The sequence below is a fragment of the Armigeres subalbatus genome, chromosome 2 (genome assembly GCF_024139115.2).
Source record: "Armigeres subalbatus isolate Guangzhou_Male chromosome 2, GZ_Asu_2, whole genome shotgun sequence".
NCBI classification, from domain to species: domain Eukaryota; kingdom Metazoa; phylum Arthropoda; class Insecta; order Diptera; family Culicidae; genus Armigeres; species Armigeres subalbatus.
Window position 1 is genome coordinate 198,542,277 of NC_085140.1, and position 12,793 is coordinate 198,555,069.

The 12,793-nt window shown below is 36.9% G+C and overlaps 1 protein-coding gene across 2 annotated transcripts in view; it reads right to left on the reverse strand.

Moving 5' to 3' along the window:
* Positions 1 to 1,328: 1,328 nt before the first annotated feature.
* LOC134211480 (endothelial differentiation-related factor 1 homolog) overlaps positions 1,329 to 12,793 on the reverse strand; it is a 33,182-nt gene continuing 21,717 nt past the window's right edge. Inside the window, exons 4-5 of one of the 2 annotated variants that reach the window (XM_062688369.1) lie at positions 2,693 to 2,834; positions 1,329 to 1,808 (exon numbers count right to left, since the gene is read on the reverse strand). In XM_062688369.1, the coding sequence (XP_062544353.1) occupies positions 1,798 to 1,808; positions 2,693 to 2,834 (153 nt within the window). In that variant the 3' untranslated portion in view covers positions 1,329 to 1,797. Of the gene's footprint in view, positions 1,809 to 2,158; positions 2,835 to 12,793 lie in introns of those variants that run through there. The other variant, XM_062688368.1, reaches the window with a different exon arrangement.

A 12,793-nucleotide genomic window follows, 5' to 3' on the forward strand; every position in this document is an offset into this window, starting at 1 on the left:
ATTTTTATGCTCCGTTTCGGGACGTTCTTCTTCCCTATTATGGAACCCCCAAAATATTCCTAAAATACTCTCGTGTTTATTTTTCATAGAATTGTAAAAAATCATCTAATTTTGCTTTCCATAGCATTTCCAATGCATGTAATCAAATCATAGGACTGTAAGGTAGGTTCTCCCGATGGAATTTCATAGCAAAATGCGCAACAACATAATTTGATAAGGAATTACTCTCGCAAACTTTCAGAACTTCTGTTGGTGATTGATGGGAACATGACTCAAACGCTACTAAAGGAAACTCCAAAAAATTAAAAACGACTCCGACACAAAATCACTCATACTAAAAAATCTTAAATATTAAAGAGGACTACTATGGATCAGGACTCAACAGTGACCATTTGAGCCACGTGGCTTTGAAACGTGGCTGTTATTGCTTATAGATTAATGGAAACAAACTCGACTACCATGGGGAACTTGAAAGGGGTTTGGAGTAGTCTTTTAGTCTAGAGACTGCCAACGGCCACATAAAAAATAAGCTTTATAGCTTGATAGTGGAGCTGGTTGTCGACTGTAACTGGCTCGAAGTATTGTTTATCGGCTATGAAGTCTGATGAACAGCTAAAATGCTATATTATATCTGATCCGACGTTTCAGTACCTTGATTAGTCCTTTTTCAATGGATTAAAATTGGTTCAGAGTTTCATTGTCATAAGTATCCTTAGTTTAGTATATTGCTCGAATTAATAAAAAATCACTGTAAATTTTCAATATTGGGTTTTGTGATATTATTCACTGACCTCAATCAAAATTCCCTGACTTTCCCAGACATTCCAAGTCCAAAATGAAATTCCCTGACTTTTCCTTACTTTCCAGGTAGTCGGCATTAACATTCTGGGACAGATCGTATTGAATGTCTGACTTCGTTGAGTCGACTATAAGCTAATTAGCAAAAAGCAATTAATAGGCTTGTAAAAGCCAAAAAAGATCGATACAAACACTACATATATGAAGTGTGCGTTTGGGTAACCTTGATAACCAACCTTTGATGCAGCTAGCGGACAACATTTGACAGGAGAAACGAAAACACGTTACAGGTGCGGTTAAACACATTAGGGAAGATCCATAAAGTACGTCACGCAAAAATGGCGATTCTCAACCCCCTCTCCCTTCGTCACACTGGTTGTATTAAAACTCTAAAATTTTTGTAAGAGTCGTCACGCTGCTCGGAACCCCCCCTCCTCCCTAGGAGCGTGACGTACTTTGTGGATGGTCCCTTAACAGACAAATCAGCATGGCCTATCGGATCGAAATAAAACGGACTAAAACTAGCGATGTGTACAACTACAGATGAGAAATAAGATCATTTAATTTTCATCGCTCTCGAATAGCATCTGACAATGATTTTGCAAGATTTCAGTAGTTATTTCTATACCTTATTTGTATTATGCTTAGCAGTCACATGCCGTTAAACATAGTCTACATGTATGTGTGAACTGTGTGTTAATAGGTAATATGCAAGTATGGTAATGAAACTTCGAATAAAACCGTTAAAACCATATCGTTCCGAGATTTTGATGAACGTCACGCAATATAGTGATTTGGGTATGAAAATGTTATTCTACAGACAAATGCACAAAACTTTTAACTTTTGTTTAAAAACACCTGTTTTTGTTTGCAATTGCAGAACATAGAACTGCTTTAGAAAATTCCTGCTTTTTGTCATTTTCGTATTCCATTTTAGCGCCAATTTCGATTCTCTTCAAGAATGTGCCCCTCTTCAGTGTCATCTGCGACTTCTCCTAATTAATTGCTTCCTGAAATATTCGAATACAAATTGAATTATTTTCAAAAACCGGCGAATTGGGGAAAAGCATTTTACACGCAATACATTTGAAATGTTTGATATACCTGGGAAGAGCTTTGTGGCGATTGTTTATGAACCTACCTCATTAGTGCATTGTATTAAAGTACGGAAATGACAAACGCAATGTAAATGTGCTCAGAGCTACTCTTATTTGTGATAGGAATTAGATTTTATGGTTTGATCGAGTATTATCTCTGGTCAGTATTAGCCATCAGCTATAATTGCTCATTGCCCACCTTTGTTTGAATATCTGAACATGAATATGCTTTCAACAAAAAAGTGAGAGTGCGACTAACCATATGCAATTTTTCTTGTTTATTCAGCACTACATAGTAAAGAATATATTCATCAAAATATGTTCAATCAATCAGTGATAGTAACAGATAGTAACGAATTATTCAAAAGCATCCCGTTCTAAATTGAACGAGGAAAATGCGCTAACACTAATTATCCTTTTTTGAACATTCACTTGTGACACGAATGTAGAATTTTTACTTTTTTGTTGGTGTTGTACTAGTGCCTAATTTTGGAGAAAAAGGATACGAGAGCCGTTGTTGAAAGTATTTCTACGCCTGCGTTGAGAATGGTGTTTCCTTGCTCTAGAAGCAATTGAAAAAGCGCTTTCCTCCTCCGTTTGAGTGTTGTTACAAGAGTCAACCGGAAAATGATGTTTTAGCAGCAATTGTCGGCTTGAGTTAGTTAGCATAATTCACTCTTGTTTCACGCGCGTTACTTGGGTATGCTTCAGTTTTTTTGTTTTCTTTAAATTTGTCTTTATGCAAATGTGTTCGTGTGTTTAATTACTTTTGCCTCCCGACGTTGTTCACTTCTTACCGGGAGGCGCCATCGGGGTGCCGATGTCCTTGCCTCTAAGTTTTATTCCAATCACCCGTTCGATCTTGCCTAGGATCAAGTTGTTCGGAATGCCGCGGCCTGCTTCGTAGTCGTTCACGATCTGGGGCTTTTCGCAGATTTTCTGGAAGAACCGGAAATATAGCATGAGTGAAAACGCTTTTTTAAATAAGATTCTGTTGAAAATAGTTTTATGTACCGCGAAAGACATTTTTTCCAAAGCCACTCTATGGAGCAATATGAACATACTTGTTTATTTGATTATTTACGATAAAAATGCTGAATGTAGCCCGAATGATCTACTTATTTTATACATACTACGGTTGTCCGACATTTCGCGGTAAAACATTCCGCGGTAAACCATTTCGCGGTGTACCATTTCGCGGTCTGTATCATTTGGCGGTAATCTGTTTCGCGGTTTATACAATTTGGCGGTATTCCGTTTCGCGGTATATATTATTTCGCGGTTTACAATTTCGCGGTGATCCGTTTTGCGGTATTCAAACTTACCTTATCTTATTAACTTTTTTTTGTATTTTTAAGAGTTTGCCATTCTTTTCTACCAACTCTTAATTTTCTCTTCTTTATATGGCCGTTTCTTTCATTGCGTTCCCCTTTCAATTATTTTTCTCTTTTCTTTTACGCATGTTATTTCCAAAAGAAGACATATACATTATTGTCAATATGATAATTAGATGTGTGAGCTTTGTCACCAAGATACACTATATCATATGATAAAGGTCGCTGTCTTAATACCTTTAAAGGCTATGATATTCTGGTAGAACTTAGAAGATGAAAAAACTGAAAATTATTCATAAGGCAAAATGTATCTTCCTTAAATGTTAGCCGGCATTAGGCGAAATATCATGTGCTGTCTTCTTCAAATGTTCGCATTTGCCCGGTATAAGACAAAATGTGTTGTTTCGTCTTCTTTAAATGTTCGCATTTGCCCGGTATAAGGCAAATTGTGATGTTATGCCTTCTTTAAATATTTGCATTTGCCCGGTAAAAGGCAGTGTGTTGTTTTGTTTCTTCAAATGTTTGCATTTGCCCGGTTTAACGCAAAATGTTAGGTTTTGCTTTCTTTAAATGTTTGCATTTACCCGGTATAAGGCGAAGTGTGTTGTTTCGCATTCTTTACATACCATCGTAGGGGGTGACAATGGGTCAAATGGGGTTGAGAATGGGTCACTATTTAAACCACTTAGAATGCTTTTAGATTGGATTGAGGGCAAGAAGACTAAAATATAAGAGACCTTTTTGGACGATTTTGCTCTTCGACCTCCAGACTGCCGGTGAATGTGATGACCCATTCTCACCCCAGACCCATTGTCACCCCCGTTGCGGTGCCGGTAGTCGTATTTGCAAATATGTTTTGCTTCAAAACATTGTTTTTGTTGGGATTTGAATTTATATAAGTCTAATGTAAACTGGCTGGGTTCGATTCCCGGTGCCGGTCAAGGCAATTTTCGGATTGGAAATTGTCTCGACTTCCCTGGGCATAAAAGTATCTATCATCGTGTCAGCCTCATGATATACGAATGCAAAAATGGTAACTTGGCTTAGAAACCTCGCAGATAATAACTGTTGAAGTGCTGAATGAACACCAAGCTGCGAGGCGGCTCTGTCCCAGTGTGGGGATATAATGCCAATAAGAAGAAGAAGAATGTAAACTCAATGATTATTCGCTTTACATAATAATTACGTAAATTTTGAGGCTTTTCAAAGCTGAAGAACACATTATTGAACTACTTGTAACATTAGTAAAATTAAACCTGCAAATTGGTATTGACCGCGAAAAGTTTCACCGCGGAATAGTACTAACCGCGGAATGGTAAACCGCCAAATGATATAAACCGCGAAATGTTATACCGCGAAATGATACTGAACGCGAAATGGTAGACCGCAAACTGGTACACCGCGAAAAGGTTTACCGCGGAATGTTTTACCGCGAAATGTCGTACAATCCATACTACAATTTACAAACATTCAGACAACCGAATAAATTTTTATTATCTCGTATGTATCTGAACATGGATCATTAGGTTCGACAACCAAACATCAAAACTTGTGTAACCGCTCCGTCGATAACAAAAGTTTCGGAACAACCGCGAGTACAAAATAATCTACCAGAAGACTTACTACTAATTCAAGAGCATGATTCAACAGTTCGAAATATGCAAGTTTTTAAATAAATTCAAAATCATTCATATCTGTAATCCGCGCGCGATGCTCAAACTTTTGTAGACTACACTAAGAAAGGTTCAGAAATAAACTACGTCAATAAATTAAAATCCATCATCATCATTGAGTCGATCGTTATAGCTTATTAATGTCTCAATAAATAATTAAAATAAAAATGGTCCATGAAAATCATCCGTTGTCAAAAACTTCGTCAAGATACATGTGTTAACGGGTAAAAATTGCCGGGTAGCTGTTCAAAAGGCAGCTTTGACGTGTGAAATACATTGTCTCTTAAACTGTGTTAGCGTGACTGCACGTTTGATGTGTGAAGGCATCGAATTGAAAACATTTATACCTTTAAAAAACAAAGAGTTTTGTGAAGCGCCATACAGAAAATAATTGGCTATTTTCTTGATAACATTGTCAATATGTATGTCAAATTTTAGCTTGTCATCAATAATCACGCCAAGATATTTAATATCGCGGACGCGATCAATTGTCTCATCATCAATTTTAACAGAGACATCCTCATTTACTCGGGTATGCGAAATTACCATGTATTTTGTTTTATTAATATTCAATTTCAATTGCTTGTATTTCAACCATCTACTTAGAGAGTGTAAATCCTCGTTCAAGCGTGAAACGGCATCTGCTAAATTTTTAGCTGCAATGAATATTACGGTGTCATCAGCAAAAAGATTTATATCACAAAATCGTAAAGCCCTCAGTACACTGTTTGTCATAATGACAAATATTTGTCAAGTTTATCCGGACATCTATCAGACTGATTAGAAATCGACATGGATTTCAGGCTGACTTGACAAATATTTGTCATCATGACAAACAGTGTACTGAGGGCTTAAGACTCGTCGCATGTCATTTATATATACATAATGAATAAAATAGGCCCTAATACACTTCCCTGTGGCACTCCTAGCGTGTTCTCCACGGGACTAGAAACAGAATCATTAAAGCAGTCCTTTGAGATCTGTCAGACAAATAGCTTTCAAACCAATTGTATGCAGATCCCGAAATTCCAAAGCGCTTGATTGTGCTCAACAATAAGGGCCGAGAAATTGTCTCAAAAGCGCGTTTTAGATCCAAGAACACAGCAACAATCGTATCTTTACGCTCTACATTTTCCTTCAATTTAGCTAATACCAAGTTCAATGCGGTTTCACAAGAATGACCTTCTCGATATCCCGATTGTTCCGGTATCAGCAAGTTATTTCTATTCAAATACTCAAGCAGCTGGCCTTTTACTACAAGTTCCAAACTTTTCTCTAATGTGTGCAACATATTGATAGGACGAAACTCTTCGGCTTTAATCGTCCCAGCAACTTTTGAATCGGAATCACTAGAGATTCCTTCCAAACTTGTGGCACGTGCCCAGTTCGTAAAGATTCATTTATAAGGTCCAGCAAGTTGTGTCCGATGACATCAAAGCAGTCTTGTATTACCTTGGCATTAACATTATCGACTCCAGCCGTTTTTCCAATTGAAAAGCAAATATTTTCAAGTTCTTCTAATGTTATTGGGTGAAATCCATCAAATCTACAATTAAAATTAATCGGCTGTTTTATTTCGTCAGGCTCATCAACTAACTCAATTGACTGGTTAATCAGTGAGACACTGTTGACGAAATATTGATTGAATTTATCTGCAATAACTTGTTCTGACTGTTCTACTGTGCCATCGAAGGTTATGGATCGCGGTTTGCTACTATTAGGTTTTAACAAGGATTTAAAATTTTCCATAACTCTTTGCTGTTGGTTTGATGCTGATCAATTTTCCTCTGATTAGCTTCGTATCGCTTTAATTAAAAGAGATGCGAATATTTATTACGCGCGACCTGATACCTTTTCCAATGAATAGCATTATTACTTCTACAAAATTTTCTGTACAATTTGTCCCTTTACGTTTGAATCGTAAAGATCCAGATTGTACCAGCTGTTCGAGTTTTTCAGAGATACATATTTATGTTCTATTAGATTATTGGTACAGGTTTTCAAAACGTCAGTAAGAACAGCTGATGTTTTATCTAACGAACTGACGTTTGATTGAAAATCCACGTTTCTTGCGACAAGACCCGGGGTAGCTTGGTTTTAAGATTTTCTCCAACACTTTAATTTGATAAGATCACTATTATTATCACTATTATCATCTACGTTAATTACTAGAGTTTCATGATCGGTTATTTTCAAATCACAAATCGTTACCGTACTAACGGAATCGAAATTAGAATATACATGATCAATTAAAGTTCTACTGTGCTGAGAAATACGTGTGTAATCGAAGACCTTTTGTTTCAAATCAAAAAGTCTGCTAACCGTTTCAAATGATTCGAATTATGGATGTCACACCAATTGATATTAAAATCGCCAGCGAGTATATTTAATTTACTAGGATCTATGAACATCTCCAACCAGTTCTCCAAAATTTCAACAAATCGCTGGTCATTTGAACTGGGAGAGTGATATAAAACTCCATAGTTACCCATCTTCATGCCACGTTCAACTGCAATGCCTAAGAACCAGTTACCATCACAAACTTCGTTCAATTGAAGCTTGAATTGAACCGATTCTTTGACATAAATAGCAACACCGCCAGTGTGTCTTGAATGTGATAAACAAGCAGCTACACTGTAACCCGGGATACTGTACTGTTCGAAAGAATCACTGTCAACGATATGCGTTTCAGATAAAAAGACTAAAAATGGACGTTTATCTTGTACAAGCTGACGTAATGCAACGTAGTTTGTAGAGAGACCTGCAATGTTCAAATACAAAATATCGAATTTATTTACATTCATACTAGAACTTGGTTGCTATTCATTGAAATGCAAGCTTCTCTTTTTGCGATCAACTAATCTTTTATACACTTTGCATTCAGTACTGAATGCTCCGTGTTTAACGTCCAAATTCGTTTTACGTTCTTGATTCATTTTATTACAATTAACACATTTCAATACAGATGACGTGCATTCAGATGTCTTGTGAGGTCCACTGCACTTAGAGCACGCGATAGCGTTTTGCAATCTGTGCTCATGGGCCCAATTTCTCCATATTGGAAACACCTAAGAATACTAATCTCAGGAACAACAAGGCACCGATCAAACCTTATATTTACTTTTTTCGCGGTCAACAAACAGCTATGACTGTCTTTATCGACTTCAATCACAACGTTGTACTTGTTGTATTTGAAACGAGGATTTTCAAACACCCGTATTACTTTTACATCATTGATAGCGATGTCTTCATTCTGATCTTTTAAAATCTGAATGAAGTCATCGGAGGAAAGTTTCTCGCTCATGCCCATCACTTTTAACCTTGGCACCGATGAGGGAACAACAGCATTGTAATTTTCACCCAACTCGCTTTGAATGCCTTCTTTCACAACATTAATACTATATCCTGTTGCACACTCAGCAATAATAGAGCCGTTTTCCCGTTTCTAAAGTTACTGATTTTGTGTGTTTTTGGATCTAATTTGGTGATCAAAAATTTCCGAGTATCATCGCTACTCTGGTTGAACTCTTTCGGTTTTATCACTATAACCGGACGAGCCTTACGAACAACCTTCACATCATTAGCGGTCGTACTTTTTGTCTTAGCTTTATTACTACTATTACTTTTCATCCCAGTGCACTTCTTCTTAACAATATCCGCGAAACTAACATTTTCATTAAAAACATCATCAGACGCGTCGTCTGCTTCCTGAACCTTTCGCTTTTTACCTCTGGGATTAAGTGCCGACTCCGAAGTCGAACGAGATGAACCTTGCATTACATTCATTGCATCTACTTTACTGCGCGCATCAAATTGTAAAATGAACCTTTCATATTTTCCAACTCATTTCCAATTAAATCCGAAAACCAGAGACTGCATTGTCTAAGGCATTTTGTACCTTTTTCCCCAATTGCTCCATCCCGTCATTCAACGCGATGTTTATCTGAGCAGCAATATTGTCTCGAATACCACCGATCGAATCAGAGAGTGAAGAAATCTTCTTCATCTCTTCTTCCAACTTTTGTGTATTCGAGAACAGAATATTCTGCTCGCCACAACACTGGCTCGATAAACATTAATCACACTTGAACACAACATTTACATTCTCCGTGACCAGCTTTGCCAATGGTTTGGTCATGGAAGTGCACTTGTAGTGGTACACTTTAGCGCAACCACAACCCGAACAACTCATAGGCAAATCGCTAGGCAGGACCCCCATACCGCACTCACTGCACTCAACCATCTCGCTACTACCTTCACACAGCTCAAACGCACTATGGGGGATCCCCATACAAGCGAGCGGTCAAAAATAAAATTGGACTTTTAAAGTGATTTTCCACTTAGTTTTAGCTGTGTATGGTCGAAATAGCATGAATATACAATTTCCAACCCCCCCCCCCTTTGGGGATCGTCTATGAATTACGTAATTATTTTTTCATAGGTTCGATTAACGTGACAAAGCAAACCTATTTGGGAAGTTGAAATTTCGTGCGTTTTCTTAAGGAGAAGGAAGGGGCTGTACAAAACTAAGTTCAGCAATTTATGGACATTATGGCGGCGATCATGTTAAATGACATTAATTTCATGACATTCCGTGATATTTTTTTGTTCTCACTCTCATGCCTCACAATTTGTATTTAGAACAATTTGTTTGACAAAGTACTAGGATCTGAAGGATCATAAAGCATTAAATGTTAATCAAATAATCAAAATTGAAAATAACTTTTGAAAAAGGGTATTAGCAAATTAGAAATCGCAATCCCATGACATTTTTACGTGTACAAGTTATTCAAAAAATGAGATTAATATATTCTCAAAAAATGTGGACATTCATTGTGGAATGTAAGAATGCTCCATTCTTCCGAAAAGCAAAATTCTTTTAATTTAAATAACAACACTATTTGAATTACTTTTGATTTGTTTTCATGATTTCTACAAGTTATATACAGCATCATTCTTTTCTGTGTCAAGGTTTAAGTCTTCAATGATATTTTCTTCAATTCCATCAACGATGGAAGATGAGATAAATTCATCTAAAGTATTAGAAGATAAAGAACTTTTGAAAATCTTCAAATATTACAAAATTACGCATGGCATAAGAATAACTAAGTGAAAATTTTTTCCAACGTCTCCTCGTTATCCAAATCGAGCTTAAAATGGATCTGATTCATGTAAGGCACGAAGGAAAATGTCAACATTTGCCTCTCTTGATCATTTTCTTGCATTATGAGTTCTAAATTTCTTCAACTGTTTATATTGACTTTCCGCTGGTTGTTCAGCCAGTGAACCTCAAAGTGTAGATGAGTGAATAAATATTTACCTACCATTAGCCAGACATTCATGAACACTAGCAGGAATTTCATACGCTCCGTTCTAACTAAGATATTGTTCGTCTTTACTTTTGCAATAAACATGTCGGGAATTATTGATTCCAGGAGATTTATAAATATTTACATATTATGAAATCTCATATTTAGTTCTCCATCAGTAGCTAATGAATAGCTCAGAAAATTAGGTTTAGAGAATGACTCAAACCACTCAAGCCCCAAACGCATTTCAGCGGAATGGCGACGGAAACGGTAAAATTTGACAGGAAATATATGAGCGAACTGTTAAATCCTTCCGTTACCGTTGTGCTGCATTGCATTGGGGTTTTATTCATTACTCCTTTGAAAAGTTAATTAAATGAGCTCAAATGGTTATAAATAAAGTCGAAGTTATTACCAATAAATGTATTTTGACCATACCCTTTGAGCGCATAGTTCAGTCTGACCCATTTTCAATAGGAAACGATGGGACTAGATTTCCCGTCGAATGAAACTTGTTGCGAGAAAATCGGACACAAATAAGTGTCTAAATGGCGATTGCGTTCTTTTGCGCACATACATACAGACGCGCATGCACACACATACAGACATCACCTCAATTCTTCGCGCTGAGTTAGTTGATATATACCACTAGGGGTCTCCGGGCCTTCTATCAAACATTCGTTTTGGAATGAGCATTAACCTTGGAGTACGAGAGAGGCAAAACACGGTAAAAAACAAATGAAAAAATCAGAGTGACTTAACTCTGTTAATTGCAAATACTGGCAAGAAATTCTTTCGGGACATTTTAGTCGAAGCTTTGTCCTTGATGTGTATCATAAAAGAACCTGGGATTCCTGAGGAAAAAAAGTTCTTCACTATCAAAGTTGAAAATAGCGTCGTTTTGGAAAAAATATTGCTTCCGCATTTTTTCAATTTTTTCACAGTGTAACCATTAGTTTTGCACACCATTTAAAAGCTTATACAATAACCTTTGTAATGATGTATTAACATTGAAGAAAAAACATTTAAAAATATTTCAATAAATAGTTGAAAATAAAATATTTTTTCAGAAAATTTGCTAACTTTTTTACCCATTTCTGACTTTGCCACCTTATATCTTTGGAACTAGTGCACCTAGAGACTTCAAATTCAGAATTTCTCTTAATTAGAGTATTGACAATGGAGAGAAAATATTTTAAAATAATTCGGAAGACATGACATTTTCGATTAATGACCGCCCGAAATCCTATAGTGAAACGGTACCAATGCAGACGACACAAAACACAAAGAAACAATAAAGGCGCAAAAATGTTACCGGCCGCCAGCTGCTGCTGGGGCAGAAAATCCACAATTAAACGAAAATAACCAGCAGCGACAACCTGTCGGCTAGTTATTTCGATGCAGAAAACACTTGGACACGCAAAGGAAATGTATTTCCCGCGGCACTTGATCAATTTCACACGTTAATTGATTTTTATTTATCACTGCAGAAACAAACTACACCGTTCACCGTTTCACCAAATATGAATATCCAAATATCCAAATTCGATTGACAAAACAGACGAACCGTCTAAGACGAATTAAGTACTGTCCATTTAATTCCACCAGAAAGAAAACTATATATAGATAGATATTAAGCTCGATATTAAGCTCGTTTAGTGGAATGTATTAAACCGTCTAAGACGAATTAAGTACTGTCCATTTAATTCCACCAGTTAATTTTCGTTATTTTTGCAGATACGTATTTCGACCACAACTGTGTGGTCGTCTTCAGTGTCTTGTACTTGACTCGACTTGAAGAAAACAATCGCAACTTACACTGTTTATACTACGCTAGGTACCTAATCTAATCTTATTTGCCTACTTTATTTACCTATACAGTAAATTACTTTATTGTTTAGGTAGAAACTTGAAGAGCCAAGAGCTGCCATTTCCTGATCCTTATTCAACAGCGCTGTTTGTACCTGTCGGTGGATTTCCAAACTCTCAGCTACATCGAGTTTCCATGGGAAGAGACATTTCTTAAGATTTTAATATTTGATGCCGTAATTGGGTGATTTTCCTTATACACATGCTCTGCTACCTTAGATCTAAATTCGTAATGTAATCCCTTATCGTTTTCTCTTTTCGCCTTACTCACTTCCGCCATATGTTCCTTGAACCTTATATCTAATGATCTTTTGTTTGGCCTACATAGATTTTTTCACATTGGGAACAACTTATCTTATAAACGCCTGCCTTATTCAACATTTCTACTTTATCCTTCGTTGAACCCAATAGAGACTTGAGTTGGTTGCTTCTACTGGAGAATACTAGATCGATGCCGAATTTCCTTAGTCGAGGGCGTAGCTGGTTGGTGATGTGTTTATCATATGGGACCGAAACTCTTTTCAGCGGCTCCTCTATCGGTGTCAGCGGTGTATGTCCATTTCGTCGTAGGGTCCTTTCCTTCTTGTTGATGATCGCTCGTATAGTCCTCTCCTGGTATCCGTTGATCTTCGCTGTTTCCAAGATGTATTGTAGTTCCTTCGTTTTTCCTTCTTCGCTCCCATATGATAAACACATCACCAACCAGCTACGCC